The sequence below is a fragment of the Procambarus clarkii genome, chromosome 68 (assembly GCF_040958095.1).
Source record: "Procambarus clarkii isolate CNS0578487 chromosome 68, FALCON_Pclarkii_2.0, whole genome shotgun sequence".
NCBI classification, from domain to species: domain Eukaryota; kingdom Metazoa; phylum Arthropoda; class Malacostraca; order Decapoda; family Cambaridae; genus Procambarus; species Procambarus clarkii.
The window spans coordinates 3,190,337-3,207,836 of NC_091217.1; the positions used below are offsets into that span (position 1 = coordinate 3,190,337).

Here is a 17,500-nt window from a genome sequence, read left to right on the forward strand (position 1 = left end):
GAGAGAGAGAGAGAGAGAGAGAGAGAGAGAGAGAGAGAGAGAGAGAGAGAGAGAGAGAGAGAGAGAGAGAGAGAGAGAGAGAGAGAAAGAGAGAGAGAGAGAAAGAGAGAAAGAGAGAAAGAGAGAAAGAGAGAGAGAGAGAAAGAGAGAGAGAAAGAGAGAGAGAGAGAGAGAAAGAGAGAAAGAGAGAAAGAGAGAAAGAGAGAGAGAGAGAAAGAGAGAAAGAGAGAAAGAGAGAAAGAGAGAGAGAGAGAAAGAGAGAGAGAGAGAGAGAAAGAGAGAGAGAGAGAAAGAGAGAAAGAGAGAAAGAGAGAAAGAGAGAAAGAGAGAGAGAGAGAGAGAGAGAGAGAGAGAGAGAGAGAGAGAGAGAGAAAGAGAGAAAGAGAGAAAGAGAGAAAGAGAGAAAGAGAGAAAGAGAGAAAGAGAGAAAGAGAGAAAGAGAGAGAGAGAGAGAGAGAAAGAGAGAGAGAAAGAGAGAAAGAGAGAAAGAGAGAAAGAGAGAGAGAGAGAGAGAGAGAGAGAGAGAGAGAGAGAGAGAGAGAGAGAGAGAGAGAAAGAGAGAAAGAGAGAGAGAGAGAGAGAGAGAGAGAGAGAGAGAGAGAGAGAGAGAGAGAGAGAGAGAGAGAGAGAGAGAGAAAGAAAGAGAGAAAGAGAGAGAGGGACAGTGGGGGTTGGTGACGTTTAAGGAAAGGAAGGGCGAGCAGGAGGGAGAGGGGGGGGGGGCGAGATGGGAGGGGGGTATCGGATAGGAGAAGGAGAGGCGGATGGGATGGGAAGGAGAGGAGGGAGGGAGGATGATGGGGGGGGGGAGGGATTGTTGACACACACGGGGTCACTGTGAAGGCTCTTTGGGAGAGACGAGGCTGGAAGAGGAGGAAGAGACGGGACGGGACGCTGGGAGAATGGAAGATGGGACAGAAGGAACAGGCGATGTGTGACAGGAAACGATAAATGAGACAAGCAATTGGGAGAAAGGCAGAGATACTGGAAGAAGTACAGAGGAAATGAGATATGAAAAACAGGGAAATGGAACATAATGAGAGAGAGAGAGAGAGAGAGAGAGAGAGAGAGAGAGAGAGAGAGAGAGAGAGAGAGAGAGAGAGAGAGAGAGAGAGAGAGAGAGACACAGCCACCCCGGACGAAGAAACCAAGGAAGCAGAGAAACCAGAAACCAGTAAAGAATAAAGACCTGAGAATGGCCAACAAATCAAGAAACACAGGCAGATAAAAAAAAAGTAGAAAACACTGTAATCAAATCAGTGACATAAGGAGAATAAGAGAAAACGGTGATATGTAATAGGGGGGGATAATGGAACAGAGAAGGAATAGGAGAAAAAGAGAGTACAATACCTCACTCGAGGCCACACTCACTCAAAGCCACACTCACTCAAAGCCACACTCACACGAGGTCACACTCACACGAGGTCACACTCCAACTACAAATCCCTTAACCTAAAATCAACTCTAGACCCCCCCCCCCCTTGTCCCTCCTCCCCCCTCTCCCTGCTGTGCGTTGAACTATTCACTCAGCTGACAAATGAACAGCTGAACACCCACGTGTTCAATGACTTCTTGGTCGTTTATCATGGGGGGGGGGAACAGATTATAAACAGATCTTAAAGCTTAAACTTTAAGCTTTAAGTCTAAGCTTAAAGTTTAAGCTTTAACTTTACATTCATTCTTTCATACTACGGAGCCTATACATCAACCACTACGGTGTCACTGTCATAATATTTGCTGCTGACTGTAGTGTTCAAGAGTAGGGGGAGAGGGGGAGGGAGATGCGGTTACTGTGCCACTGTAACAGCGAGGTCACAGTGCCATCATAACAAAGTCAATGTCACCGTAACAACGAGGTCACTGTCGCACTGTTAAAAAAATATGGACACTGGTTAACCATTCATATAATCAGCTACTTTTTGTTGAGGCTAGGTTAGGCCAGGCTACTGTTAGGTTAGGTTAGGTTAGGCTACTGTTTGGTAGGTTAGGTTAGGTTAGGCCAGGCTACTGTTAGGTTAGGTTAGGTTAGGCTAGGCTACTGTTAGGTAGGTTAGGTTAGGCCAGGCTACTGTTAGGTAGGTTAGGTTAGGTTAGGCTAGGCTAGGTTAGGCTAGGCTAGCTTAGCTTAGCTTAGGTTAGGTTAGGTTAGGTTAGATTAGTGTTAGGTCAGGTTATTTAATGCTAGGTTAGATTAGGTTAAGTTAGGTTAACACACTCGACACAAATCCCCCATGTGGATGAATCAAATCGGAAGGGATAGAGCTCAGCGGCACCAAATAAATTCTTAGTCACATAAAACTACCTCTTGGCGTCGTCAGAGAGTGCAAAGTATAATTGGCCGTCTTGAGGAACGGTAAGATATAAGACAGACAACAGAAGCAGCAGGAGGAGGCGACAAGGAAGATATAAACAAAATTGAATTAAGTTGTATAAACAAAAGAAGAACCAGTGAGAAAATATCGAGGCAGTGAAATGGGCCATATCCTTAGCACACCGACTGGACCATATCTTGAGGTTATCTTGAGATGATTTCGGGGCTTTTAGTGTCCCCGCGGCCCGGTCCTCGACCAGGCCTCCACCCCCAGGAAGCAGCCCGTGACAGCTGACTAACACCCAGGTACCTTTTTTACTGCTAGGTAACAGGGGCATAGGGTGAAAGAAACTCTGCCCATTGTTTCTCGCCGGCGCTTGGGATCGAACCCAATACCACAGGATCACAAGTCCAGCGTGCTGTCCGCTCGGCCGACCGGCTTCCATGAAGAGAGGTTGTACAGTGGGATCGAACACGCGTTCCTGGAGTCTCCAGAGAGAGAATTTCTCATAGGTATTCATTCCATTCTCGTGAATTCCTTGTGGAAATGAAGAACTCATTCCACTGAGTGGAACTAAAGTTCCCGAGAATCTCTTGATAATCTCCCCAATTATGTTGTTGCTTAATAACGGTTTATTAAGACGATAGAAGAACAGTTAAGAATTTCCGACATTAACCATATACACATTAAGAAATTCACGAGAAATCAGGTCAAATGTATTGAGATTCCACATAAAACGAGGTTAAATTGACCGAAGTCTCGAACAAAACGAGGTTAAACGTATCGAATTCCTGAAGAAAACGACGTTAAAAGTGTTGAATTCCCCAAGAAAACGACGTTAAACGTGTTGAATTCCCCAAGAAAACTACGTTAAACGTGTTGAATTCCCCAAGAAAACGAGATTAAACGTGTTGAATTCCTGAAGAAAACGACGTTAAACGTGTTGAATTCCCCAAGAAAACGAGATTAAAAGTGTTGAATTCCCGAAGAAAACGACGTTAAACGTGTTGAATTCCCGAAGAAAACTAGGTTAAACGTACTAAACTCCGGAAGGAGGTTCGAACGTGACAAAAAGAGAGAGTCACGAATGTTACATTCCTTTTGGATAGTTGGGCGCCCCTTGCCACCTCTGGCGAGGAGGAGGAGGAAGAAGGGTGAACACAAGAAGATAAGAAGATAAACTCCTCAAAGAAGAAAGAAGGAGGAGGAAGGAGGAAGGAGTAGGGCGCTGAGGACTCCTAGCGGAACCCCGTTAATAACACCGGAACTTGCCTCTGTCCTTGTGATTCATAACCCCCCCCCCCGCCCAAACCCCGCCCACTACTCCTCGAAATACTTCCCCAATCCCACCCCCCCCCCCCCCCACCCTCAATCCCCCCGTCCCAACCGTCACTCCCCCAGACAGACACAGACAGACAAGAGACAGACAGACGTGATCAAGAAAGAGGTGTACCATGTTCTCACGACGCTGCTCAAATGATCAAAGGGAACAACAGTTCTGGCTCACAGGTGGTTCCAGCTTCCTCTTGTGGCTCACAGATGGCTCCAGCTTCCTCTTGTGGCTCACAGATGGCTCCAGCTTCACCTTGTGGCTCACAGGTGGTTCCAGCTTCCTCTTGTGGCTCACAGGTGGTTCCAGCTTCCTCTTGTGGCTCACAGGTGGTTCCAGCTTCCTCTTGTGGCTCACAGGTGGTTCCAGCTTCCTCTTGTGGCTCACAGGTGGTTCCAGCTTCCTCTTGTGGCTCACAGGTGGTTCCAGCTTCCTCTTGTGGCTCACAGGTGGTTCCAGCTTCCTCTTGTGGCTCACAGATGGCTCCAGCTTCCTCTTGTGGCTCACAGATGGCTCCAGCTTCACCTTGTGGTTCATAGATGGTTCCAGCATCCTCTTGTGGCTCACAGGTGGTTCCAGCTTCCTCTTGTGGCTCACAGGTGGTTCCAGCTTCCTCTTGTGGCTCACAGGTGGTTCCAGCTTCCTCTTGTGGCTCACAGGTGGTTCCAGCTTCCTCTTGTGGCTCACAGGTGGTTCCAGCTTCCTCTTGTGGCTCACAGGTGGTTCCAGCTTCCTCTTGTGGCTCACAGGTGGTTCCAGCTTCCTCTTGTGGCTCACAGGTGGTTCCAGCTTCCTCTTGTGGCTCACAGGTGGTTCCAGCTTCCTCTTGTGGCTCACAGGTGGTTCCAGCTTCCTCTTGTGGCTCACAGGTGGTTCCAGCTTCCTCTTGTGGCTCACAGGTGGTTCCAGCTTCCTCTTGTGGCTCACAGGTGGTTCCAGCTTCCTCTTGTGGCTCACAGGTGGTTCCAGCTTCCTCTTGTGGCTCACAGGTGGTTCCAGCTTCCTCTTGTGGCTCACAGGTGGTTCCAGCTTCCTCTTGTGGCTCACAGATGGCTCCAGCTTCCTCTTGTGGCTCACAGATGGCTCCAGCTTCCTCTTGTGGCTCACAGGTGGTTCCAGCTTCCTCTTGTGGCTCACAGGTGGTTCCAGCTTCCTCTTGTGGCTCACAGGTGGTTCCAGCTTCCTCTTGTGGCTCGCAGGTGGCTCCAGCATCCCCTTGTGGCTCACAGGTGGCTCCAGCATCCCCTTGTGGCTCACAGGTGGCTCCAGCATCCCCTTGTGGCTCAGAGATGGTTCCAGCTTCCTCTTGTGGCTCATAGGTGGCTCCAGCTTCCTCTTGTGGCTCACAGATGGCTCCAGTTTCACCTTGTGACTCACAGATGGCTCCAGCTTCAACCTGTGGCTCACAGATGACTCCAGCTTCACCTTGTGGCTCACAGGTGGTTCCACAGCTTCAACCTGTGGCTCACAGGTGGTTCCACAGCTTCAACCTGTGGCTCACAGGTGGTTCCACAGCTTCAACCTGTGGCTCACAGGTGGTTCCACAGCTTCAACCTGTGGCTCACAGGTGGTTCCACAGCTTCAACCTGTGGCTCACAGGTGGTTCCACAGCTTCAACCTGTGGCTCACAGGTGGTTCCACAGCTTCAACCTGTGGCTCACAGGTGGTTCCACAGCTTCAACCTGTGGCTCACAGGTGGTTCCACAGCTTCAACCTGTGGCTCACAGGTGGTTCCACAGCTTCAACCTGTGGCTCACAGGTGGTTCCACAGCTTCAACCTGTGGCTCACAGGTGGTTCCACAGCTTCAACCTGTGGCTCACAGGTGGTTCCACAGCTTCAACCTGTGGCTCACAGGTGGTTCCACAGCTTCAACCTGTGGCTCACAGGTGGTTCCACAGCTTCAACCTGTGGCTCACAGGTGGTTCCACAGCTTCAACCTGTGGCTCACAGGTGGTTCCACAGCTTCAACCTGTGGCTCACAGGTGGTTCCACAGCTTCAACCTGTGGCTCACAGGTGGTTCCACAGCTTCAACCTGTGGCTCACAGATGGTTCCACAGCTTCAACCTGTGGCTCACAGGTGGTTCCACAGCTTCAACCTGTGGCTCACAGGTGGTTCCACAGCTTCAACCTGTGGCTCACAGGTGGCTCTACTATCTACCACCATTGACGAGTACTTGCCCGCCATTACAACCACTAACTACAACAAACCACCAATACAATTGCTACTAAAAAGCTCCTTCCTTATTGCCAATAAAACTGCTATTGGTCCACTCGCTCTTAACAACACACCAAAAGGATGCAAAGTGCAATATAGCGTTGGGGACATATTTTATTGCGCTAATTTTGAGAAGCCCTGGCGGCCTGCTGGGTACCCTGGCGGCCTGCTGGGTACCCTGGCGGTCTGCTGGGTACCCTGGCGGCCTGCTGGGTACCCTGGCGGCCTGCTGGGTACCCTGGCGGCCTGCTGGGTACCCTGGCGGCCTGCTGGGTACCCTGGCGGCCTGCTGGGTATCCTGGCGGCCTGCTGGGTACCCTGGCGGCCTGCTGGGTATCCTGGCGGCCTGCTGGGTACCCTGGCGGCCTGCTGGGTACCCTGGCGGCCTGCTGGGTACCCTGGCGGCCTGCTGGGTACCCTGGCGGCCTGCTGGGTACCCTGGCGGCCTGCTGGGTACCCTGGCGGCCTGCTAGGTAGGGGAGGATGCCCTGGCGGCCTGCTAGGTACCCTGGCGGCCTGCTGGGTACCCTAGCGGCCTGCTAGGTAGGGTAGGGTACCCTGGCGGCCTGCTGGGTAGGGGAGGATGCCTTGGCGGCCTGCTGGGTAGGGGAGGATACCCTGGCGGCCTGCTAGGTAGGGGAGGGTACCCTGGCGGCCTGCTAGGTAGGGGAGGGTACCTTGGCGGTCTGCTAGGTAGGGGAGGATACCCTGGCGGCCTGCTGGGTAGGGGAGGGTACCCTGGCGGCCTGCTGGGTAGGGGAGGGTACCCTGGCGGCCTGCTGGGTAGGGGAGGGTACCCTGGCGGCCTGCTGGGTAGGGGAGGGTACCCTGGCGGCCTGCTGGGTAGGGGAGGGTACCCTGGCGGCCTGCTGGGTAGGGGAGGGTACCCTGGCGGCCTGCTGGGTAGGGGAGGATGCCTTGGCGGCCTGCTGGGTAGGGGAGGGTACCCTGGCGGTCTGCTAGGTAGGGGAGGATGCCCCGGCGGCCTGCTGGGTAGGGGAGGGTGCCCCGGCGGCCTGCTGGGTAGGGGAGGGTGCCCCGGCGGCCTGCTGGGTAGGGGAGGGTACCCTGGCGGCCTGCTGGGTAGGGGAGGATGCCTTGGCGGCCTGCCGGGTAGGGGAGGGTGCCCCGGCGGCCTGCTGGGTAGGGGAGGGTGCCCCGGCGGCCTGCTAGGTAGGGGAGGGTACCCTGGCGGCCTGCTGGGTAGGGGAAGGTACCCTGGCGGCCTGCTGGGTAGGGGAGGGTACCCCGGCGGCCTGCTAGGTAGGGGAGGGTGCCCCGACGGCCTGCTGGGTAGGAGAAGGTACCCTGGCGGCCTGCTGGGTAGGGGAGGGTACCCTGGCGGCCTGTAACACCCATGACCACCCCCCCCCCTTAGAGTTCACACCCAGGGAAGCCTTCTCCAAGAGGTCAGCCCAGATGACCTCCGGTTTATCTTGTATGTTGATTAAAAAAATTCCTGGGTTAGTCTTAGTCAGCATAGTTTCAAGTATGTAATATTTCATGCAAGGGAATTAGACCCCAGATTCTTATGTGTAAACATCCTTGGGTCTCCCCCTTTTGGCCAGGTCAGAGGTCAGTCACACACGTAATTAATAACTCCTCTCTTGAAGAGTGTATGGTGAATGTCAAACAAGCTTATTGAAATATTTCTTAAGTGTTTGTACACGTGTGGCCGAGCTTTTACATTCTTGGGGCAGGTATCAACAGCAGATCTCCCCCTCCCCCTGTGGGGGTTGTATATAGAGGTCCTGTTGGGACTTAGGAGGACAGAGTGCCGGACACCGGGGTCCAGAGAGGGCTGTGAAGAACATCTCAGCCAGGGAGAGACAGGTCTTAAGGTAATGTGTGTGATCTCTGAAGTTTTGTTCCATGTCCAAATTTCTTAACTTTTTGCCAGTGTTAGAGCAGGATTTATAAGTGGTGATTGACATAATTTTGGTCTTTAATAAACTCATGATAAATTTCCCGTTTGTGTCAATTGTTGAATCCTCTTAGCCTTTTGGATATAGTGGCTGACAATGACAATGACAATGACAATGACAATTAATGACAGTCATAGAAAGTACTCTCCAAGTCAAGCAATGTTTCTTGCCTCGTTGCTTGATATAGTCTCAATGGTCAAAGGCAGATGGTGGCAGCGTATTTAATCCTTGTGTTAGCATTTCCTTATTGGCAGTGTATCTTTTGGTTCCGGAGTAACCATCATATGTCAGCTCACATTACCGTGTTTCATAACAGTGTTATCAAGTGCAACCGATGGGGAAGTGTTACTCAGGATAAGTAGTGTTTACATTATTAGTTTAGTGTTCCATTATAGTGGTGTTCCATTATAGGTGTACATTAGAGTGGTGTTACAATTGGTGGTGTTACAGGCCTGCTGGGTAGGGGAGGGTACCCTGGCGGCCTGCTGGGTAGGGGAGGGTACCCTTGCGGCCTGATAGGTAGGGGACGTAGAGGGGGTGGTGGCAGGGGGCACCAGAGGTACAAGGGGTGGTGGCAGGGGGGTGGTGGTAGAGGGGGTGGTGGCAGGGGGGTGGTGGTAGAGGGGGTGGTGGCAGGGGGGTGGTGGTAGAGTGGGTGGTGGCAGGGGAACACCAGAGGTAGAGGGGGTGGTGGCAGGGGAACACCAGAGGTAGAGGGGGTGGTGGCAGGGGAACACCAGAGGTAGAGGGGGTGGTGGCAGGGGAACACCAGAGGTAGAGGGGGTGGTGGCAGGGGAACACCAGGTGCGGGAAGTAGACCAAGGACATTATGTGGGCGACCGTGAGGAAAGAATATAATGAAGTATTTAAAGACAGCTTCAACATGTGAGCGTTTGAGTAAATGTGTGAGTGAGTGAGTGAGTGAGTGAGTGAGTGAGTGAGTGAGTGAGTGAGTGAGTGAGTGAGTGAGTGAGTGAGTGAGTGAGTGAGTGAATAAGTGCATAGTGATTGAGCAAATGATTGACATTCAATTTTTCATCGACAACTACCAAATCTAATTCATTTCAGTTGATTTCCTAGTCTCCAGTTTCCATTCCCGCTGCGTCTCGCATTGATTACGTCTTGAACTACTTGGTCCATACCCCCCTTGGGATCTAGCATGTCGTGATCATGTCTACCCCCCTATTCCTCCTCCCCTTCAGTGTGATGATACACAGTTCCCTTAGTGTTTCTTCATCTCTTGGTCTCGTTGCTTCAGAAAACACGTATTATTGGATATGTTGAAACCTTTTCTAGTTTCGGTTTATGCAGTTTCAAGTGGGGGAGGGAGAGGGGGGGGGGTTATGTACCGGGGCTGCATACTCATGGGTTGGTCTCACCATGATGTATAAAATAAAAAACTTCGGAATGTATTATAATAAATTTACAAGGGCTATTAGCAGTTCGAACCCCCCCCCCCCCTCAGAGGCGTCAAATATGCCAAAACTAGACGATAGAAGAGGTGATATGATCACTACGTACAAAATACTAACAGGAATTAATAAAACTGACAGGGAAGAATTCCTGAGACCCGGAACTTTATGAACAAGAGGACATAAACTTAAGCTAAGGAAACAAATGTGCCGCAAAAATATTAGAAATTTTATTTTGCAAAGAGAGAGGTAGACGGTTGGGACAAGCTAAGTGGGGTGGTGGTGGAGGCCAAGACCGTCAATAGTCTCAAAGCGTTATATGACAAAGAGTGCTGGGAAGACGGGACACCACGAGCGTAGTTCTTATCTTGTAACAACACTTAGGTAATTACATTTAAGTAATTACACACACACACACACACACACACGCGCGCGCGCGCGCGCACACACAGGCGATATACCCCTACACTTGGTGTCTATACCTGTGTCAGGTGTATTCACATGTGTATGTGGAGTGTACACATATGTCTAATGTGGAGACATGCAACTAATGTACTCACATGTGCCTGGTGTGTACTGGTGTGTCTGGTGTCTGCACACACGTGTCTGCCGTTCACAGCTGTGGCAGCTGTACCAACAGGTAAGGGTGTCGTCCCCTCGCCGCAACGAAGATGAAAGGTGAATTATAGGTGCGGGCTCACTGACTGTCTGTCTCTGTCTGTCTGTCTGTCTGTCTGTCTGTCTGTCTGTCTGTCTGTCTGTCTGTCTGTCTGTCTGTCTGTCTGTCTGTCTGTCTCTCTCTCTCTCTCTCTCTCTCTCTCCCTCCCCCTTCCTGGCCCTTCTTTTGTCTCTAACTTTACTCCTCCTTCGTTCCCCTCATTTTATTTGTTCTTACAGCCCATTTCCCCTTGGAGGGTTATTCTCCTCCCATTAACAAACCCTCGGGCTCCCCCCTCCCCTCTCTCTCTCCCCTCTTCCCCATGGTTTCTTGTCTCCCCCCTTTTCCTAGCCTCTATCCTTCCCCAGCCTCCTCTTCCCTCGTCCCTACCCATCTCAGCCAGCCAGCCAGCCGGGCTAGACGGATTCTCTTGGCACGAGCCTTTGACCGCGTTCTGGGTCTTGTCTCTCCCACCACTGTTGCCAGGTTACCAGGTTCCCTCCCTCTCTCTCCCTCTCTCTCTCCCTCCTGCAGGCCACTTCCCTCCCTCCCTCTCTCCCTCCCTCCTGCAGGCCACTTCCCTCCCTCTCTCTCTCTCTCTCCCTCCCTCCTGCAGGCCACTTCCCTCCCTCTTGGCTACCTACTTCCTCCGGGATCCCTGCCTCCCTCCCTCCATTTCTCTCTTTACATAAACAGTTAAGACTCGAACAAGAACAACAAAGAAATGCCCTCGTGTGCATGTGGGGAGGTTTATACCTGAACAAATCCACAAGGGGGTGTGACGAGGATTCGAACCTGCGTCCGGGAGCATCCCAGACGCTGCCTTAATCGACTGAGCTACGATATGGACAAAAAAGAGAGTTGAAACCGAAGTTTCAACTGAACTTCGGTTTACACCTGTTTCGTTCTTGTCTCGGATCATCGTATTGTCTCCGCCTTTGTCCGGTTATAAATTAGTTTTGAGAGCTTCAATATCGTCTTATCCGGGGTGGGGGGGGGGTGGAGGAGGAGGATGTTGGCAAGCGGCTCCGTTTATAACATCAATCTTTAGCCTCTTTTTCTGGTCTGTGTCTTGCCAGCGGGATGATCTGGGTTCGAATCCTGGCCAGGGTGTGGGAGTGAGGGGGGGGGGGAATTTAGGCGGGGTTCTTTCACTCTCGGCCCCGTGTACATCCATATTAATTCGGGACCTGGTTGGAAAGCGAGGGGTTCAGATCGTGTTCTAGTGAAAAACATGTTGGATAAGACCTATAGAAACGCGCTGTGGCAGGAAGAGTTCTTCACTAGTCATAAGAGCTCTTCTCTAGTCATCAGAGCTCTTCACTAGTCATCAGAGCTCTTCGCTAGTCATCAGAGCTCTTCACTAGTCATCAGAGCTCTTCACTAGTCATCAGAGCTCTTCGCTAGTCATCAGAGTTCTTCGCTAGTCATCAGAGCTCTTCACTAATCATAGGTCTTCGCTAGTCATCATAGGTCTTCGCTAGTCATCAGAGCTCTTCACTAGTCATCATAGGTCTTCGCTAGTCATCAGAGCTCTTCACTAGTCATCAGAGTTCTTCGCTAGTCATCAGAGCTCTTCACTAGTCATCAGAGCTCTTCACTAGTCATCAGAGCTCTTCACTAGTCATCAGAGCTCTTCACTAATCATAGGTCTTCGCTAGTCATCATAGGTCTTCGCTAGTCATCATAGGTCTTCGCTAATCATAGGTCTTCGCTAGTCATCATAGGTCTTCGCTAATCATAGGTCTTCGCTAGTCATCATAGGTCTTCGCTAGTCATCATAGGTCTTCGCTAGTCATCAGAGTTCTTCGCTAGTCATCATAGGTCTTCACTAGTCATCATAGGTCTTCACTAGTCATAGGTCTTCACTAGTCATCAGAGCTCTTCACTAGTCATAGGTCTTCACTAGTCATCAGAGCTCTTCACTAGTCATCATAGGTCTTCGCTAGTCATCATAGGTCTTCGCTAGTCATCATAGGTCTTCGCTAGTCATCATAGGTCTTCACTAGTCATCATAGGTATTCGCTAGTCATCATAGGTCTTCGCTAATCATAGGTCTTCGCTAATCATAGGTCTTCGCTAATCATAGGTCTTCGCTAGTCATCAGAGCTCTTCACTAATCATAGGTCTTCACTAGTCATCAGAGCTCTTCACTAATCATAGGTCTTCACTAGTCATCAGAGCTCTTCACTAATCATAGGTCTTCACTAGTCATCAGAGCTCTTCACTAGTCATCATAGGTCTTCGCTAGTCATCATAGGTCTTCGCTAGTCAACATAGGTCTTCACTAGTCATCAGAGCTCTTCACTAGTCATCAGAGCTCTTCACTAATCATAGGTCTTCACTAGTCATCAGAGCTCTTCACTAGTCATCAGAGCACTTCACTAGTCATCAGAGCTCTTCGCTAGTCATCATAGGTCTTCGCTAGTCATCATAGGTCTTCGCTAGTCATCATAGGTCTTCGCTAGTCATAGGTCTTCACTAATCATAGGTCTTCACTAGTCATCATAGCTCTTCACTAGTCATCATAGCTCTTCACTAGTCATCATAGGTCTTCGCTAGTCATCATAGGTCTTCGCTAGTCATCATAGGTCTTCGCTAGTCATCATAGGTCTTCGCTAGTCATCATAGGTCTTCGCTAGTCATAGGTCTTCACTAGTCATCAGAGCTCTTCACTAATCATAGGTCTTCGCTAGTCATCAGAGCTCTTCACTAGTCATCAGAGCTCTTCACTAGTCATCATAGGTCTTCGCTAGTCATCATAGGTCTTCGCTAGTCATCATAGGTCTTCGCTAGTCATCATAGGTCTTCGCTAGTCATCATAGGTCTTCGCTAGTCATCATAGGTCTTCACTAGTCATCATAGGTCTTCACTAGTCATCATAGGTCTTCACTAGTCATCAGAGCTCTTCGCTAGTCATCAGAGCTCTTCGCTAGTCATCAGAGCTCTTCGCTAGTCATCATAGGTCTTCGCTAGTCATCATAGGTCTTCGCTAGTCATCATAGGTCTTCGCTAGTCGTCATAGGTCTTCACTAGTCATCATAGGTCTTCAATAGTCATCATAGGTCTTCACTAGTCATCATAGGTCTTCGCTAGTCATCATAGGTCTTCACTAATCATAGGTCTTCACTAGTCATCATAGGTCTTCGCTAGTCATCATAGGTCTTCGCTAGTCATCATAGGTCTTCACTAGTCATCATAGGTCTTCGCTAGTCATCATAGGTCTTCGCTAGTCATCATAGGTCTTCGCTAGTCATCATAGGTCTTCGCTAGTCATCATAGGTCTTCGCTAGTCATCATAGGTCTTCGCTAGTCATCATAGGTCTTCGCTAGTCATCATAGTTCTTCACTAATCATAGGTCTTCACTAATCATAGGTCTTCACTAATCATAGGTCTTCACTAGTCATCATAGGTCTTCACTAATCATAGGTCTTCACTAATCATCATAGGTCTTCACTAGTCATCATAGGTCTTCGCTAGTCATCATAGGTCTTCGCTAGTCATCATAGGTCTTCACTAGTCATCATAGGTCTTCACTAGTCATCATAGGTCTTCACTAGTCATCATAGGTCTTCGCTAGTCATCATAGGTCTTCGCTAGTCATCATAGGTCTTCACTAGTCATCATAGGTCTTCACTAGTCATCATAGGTCTTCACTAGTCATCATAGGTCTTCACTAGTCATCATAGGTCTTCGCTAATCATAGGTCTTCACTAGTCATCAGAGCTCTTCACTAGTCATCAGAGCTCTTCACTAGTCATCATAGGTCTTCACTAGTCATCATAGGTCTTCACTAGTCATCATAGGTCTTCACTAGTCATCATAGGTCTTCACTAGTCATCATAGGTCTTCACTAGTCATCAGAGCTCTTCACTAGTCATCATAGCTCTTCACTAGTCATCATAGGTCTTCACTAGTCATCATAGGTCTTCACTAGTCATCATAGGTCTTCACTAGTCATCATAGGTCTTCACTAGTCATCATAGGTCTTCACTAGTCATCATAGGTCTTCACTAGTCATCATAGGTCTTCACTAGTCATCAGAGCTCTTCACTAGTCATCATAGCTCTTCACTAATCATAGGTCTTCACTAGTCATCAGAGCTCTTCACTAATCATAGGTCTTCACTAGTCATCAGAGCTCTTCACTAGTCATCAGAGCCCTTCACTAATCATAGGTCTTCACTAGTCATCAGAGCTCTTCACTAATCATAGGTCTTCACTAGTCATCAGAGCTCTTCACTAGTCATCAGAGCCCTTCACTAATCATAGGTCTTCACTAGTCATCAGAGCTCTTCACTAGTCATCAGAGCCCTTCACTAATCATAGGTCTTCACTAGTCATCAGAGCTCTTCGCTAGTCATCAGAGCTCTTCGGTAGTCATCAGAGGCAGATATCCGTGGTCCTTGTAGATAACACCGCCATCATAGATAGCGTAAAGGAGGCGGAAATAGCCAATACAACACCACTTTTGGTTCCACCTGTTGACCGCCGGAACATAGTTGGCGGCGGTCAACGAGCCGTCAGTTGCAAAGTGGCTTTCTCTAAACCCGTGTCGCCGGCGGACAAAGATGCTATAACCACTTGTTAGGGGGGGGGGGGAGAGACTTTTGTCTGGGGAGATGTTTTGTGTAATATTTGACCGCAGGCAAGCGGTATCGTGGCCACCACCACTAGCTGCCGTTTCCATCCGTCAATTATAACTACAGTCAGTCTCGGGCTGGCGCCATCCGGCTTCTTAAGCGGCGTCCCTGTGATAACGAGGTGAGACAAGCCGCTGTGTTGTCACCCGTTACCACCGAGGCGTTGCTAACAGCCACCAATTAATGGAGGGTTCTCTCGCTTAACTAAGGGGGGGCTAGTATTTTATAGCAGGGGGGCATGGGTCATCTTACGACGGGGGTCATCTTACGACGGGGGTCATCTTACGACGGGGGTCATCTTACGACGGGGGTCATCTTACGACGGGGGTCATCTTACGACGGGGGTCATCTTACGACGGGGGTCATCTTACGACGGGGGTCACCTTACGACGGGGGTCACCTTACGACGGGGGTCATCTTACGACGGGGGTCATCTTACGACGGGGGTCATCTTACGACGGGGGTCACCTTACGACGGGAGACATCTCCCGTCACGCAGGGTGCAGTCGCACCTCCACAGATCTCCAGTATGATATCAGCTCTTGATACAGGTAATGGCTCCAAAGGGCCTCCACTTACGGGTTATTCATGCCCGTGCCACCTTTTTGTGGCACGGGCATGAATAACCCTAGTAGTAATACCTAGTAGTAAAATAACCTAATAAGTAGTAACCCTAATACCTAGCAGTAAAATAGGTATTTAGGTGTTAGTCAGCTGTCACGGGCTGCTTCCTGGGGGTGGAGGCCTGGTCGAGGACCGGGCCGCGGGGACACTAAAGCCCCGAAATCATCTCAAGATAACCTCAAGATAAGGAGAACTGCAGCAGGCCTATTGGCCCATACGAGGCAGCTCCTATTATAACCACCGAAGGAGATAGTAATAGGAATAAGGAGCTAGTAATAGGAATAAGAAGAGGATAGCAAGGGAGCGTAGGAGAAGACAATGAACAGAAAAAGGGAGAAGAGAGAAAGAAAGGGAAAGAGAGAGAAAGAAATGGAAGGGGAAAAGCCTATGTTAAGTCACGTTTGTTAGAAAGATTAGAGCATTTGAGTATATACTGTGAAAGGGAAGAGTCCACAGCAACAAAGCCAGGACTCAAGTTCATGTTGGGTACATTGTTAATAAGAGCCGATTCTTATTCCTATTACTATCTCCTTCGGTGGTTATAATAGGAACCTCAAGATAACTTCCTAGAGTGTCGTTTAAAAGAACAAGTCCTCATAAACAAAGACCCAAAGTCCATTCCATGCACCCGCCAAACCCCCTCTGTTTATTACACACAGAGATCGCACTAACGTGATGCATCAAATGAACAAATCCACAAGGGCCGTGACGAGGATTCGAACCTGCGTCCGGGAGCATCCCAGACACTGCCTTAATCGACTGAGCTACGACAGGGTCAAAGAAGGAAGTTTATGAATCCCCCTGTTTATGAATGAAAAACGGTTTATGCACAACCCATAATCGACTCAAGTCCATTACATTCAGCTGGTATTTGTAGCACGTGGGTGAAGCATTTACAGCGTTGGGGTTCGAACTAAAGTCGTCAGCGAAGCACTTGTTAGAGAAGTGTTCGGACGTCATCAATCATGCATAACAGCCCGTCCTCCAAACAAAGATCCAAAAGTGATTCCATGCACCCGCCAAACCCCCTGTTTATGAATGAAAAACGGTTTACACACGACTCACAACTGCTGACGTTCGAACATATCCGGAACAAGTGCTTCACGGACGAATTTTGTTCGAATCACAACGCTGTAAATGCTTCACCCACGTACTACAAATACAAATAATCGCCAACAGAACCTAAACACCTAACCTAACCAATGCCTAAATATGCACAGTATACTAATATATAACAATATTAATTTATATTTGAGAAAATTCCTATTTTGAATGAATAGCATTTTGCAATATATGAATGCAACTTTGGGGTCGACAGCTGGATGGAATGGACTGAGGACAGGCTGTAACCTGGGGATAGGTTCAATTTCTCTCACATAACTAACTGGAGCGTTCTAGCCCTGATGATTTTAACTCTTATCATAAAAATATTGAGATCATACAATGGGATCGATCCCGTGTCTCTGAACTACCCAGGCACACGCACTACCGGACGCAAGTTCGATCCTACTGCGGGGTCTCAAAGTTATCACACAGATATACGACCTTTTGACAATTTCACTGTTAATTAGTTCATATTACAGCGCTAAGCTACCGATTGGCATTAAGCAGGGCGGCTTAAGCTGTTAGTTGACGGGATTGGTTACAGATTTGCATGTGTTGTCCCTGTGAGAGGCCTTGTTGACAAAATAACAACCCGTCCTCGACTCAAGTCCATTACACCCAGCGGTCGACCCCACAGACGCATTCATAAATTTTAACATGCTGTTCATTCAAAACGGGAATTTTCTCATGTATAAATTAATATTATAATATATTAGCATATTGTGTATATATAGGCATAGGATATGTTAGGTTAGGTGTTTAGGTTCTGTTGGCGATTATTTGTATTTGTAGTACGTGGGTGAAGCATTTATAGCGTTGTGATTCGAACAAAATTCGTCAGTGAAACACTTGTTCCGGATATTTTCGAACGTCAGCAGTTGTGAGTCGTGTGTAAACCGTTTTTCATTCATAAACAGGGGGTTTGGTGGGTGCATGGAATCACTTTTGGATCTTTGTTTGGAGGACGCGCTGCAAACTAAAAACCTGCTACAGCCTTGAACAAATCCCCAAGGGCCGTGACGAGGGTTCGAACCTGCGTCCGAAAGGATCCCAGACGCTGCCTTAATCGTGTCTGCCTTGTGTCTCGGAGAGACTGCAGGATCCGTTGATAAATCAAGATGATTTCCCGGTTGCAATTCATTTTACCATGTCGCAGCTCAGTCGATTAAGGCAGCGTCTGGGATCCTCTCGGACGCAGGTTCGAACCCTCGTCACGGCCCTTGTGGAATTTGTTCATTTGATGCATCACGCTATTGTGATTTCTGTGTGTTACAG

General features: G+C 49.2%; 2 protein-coding genes across 2 annotated transcripts in view; both read right to left on the reverse strand.

The window, feature by feature from the left end:
- Positions 1-5,829, reverse strand: part of LOC123753519 (uncharacterized abhydrolase domain-containing protein DDB_G0269086-like) — an 11,322-nt gene extending 5,493 nt beyond the window's left edge. The window contains exons 1-2 of the mRNA XM_069310917.1: positions 5,752-5,829; positions 3,820-5,100 (exon numbers count right to left, since the gene is read on the reverse strand). Of these exons, the coding sequence (XP_069167018.1) occupies positions 3,820-5,100; positions 5,752-5,829 (1,359 nt within the window). The remainder of the gene's footprint in view (positions 1-3,819; positions 5,101-5,751) is intronic.
- Positions 1-17,500, reverse strand: part of LOC123774712 (uncharacterized) — a 241,123-nt gene that overhangs the window by 83,944 nt on the left and 139,679 nt on the right. The gene's annotated exons all lie outside the window — the stretch shown is intronic.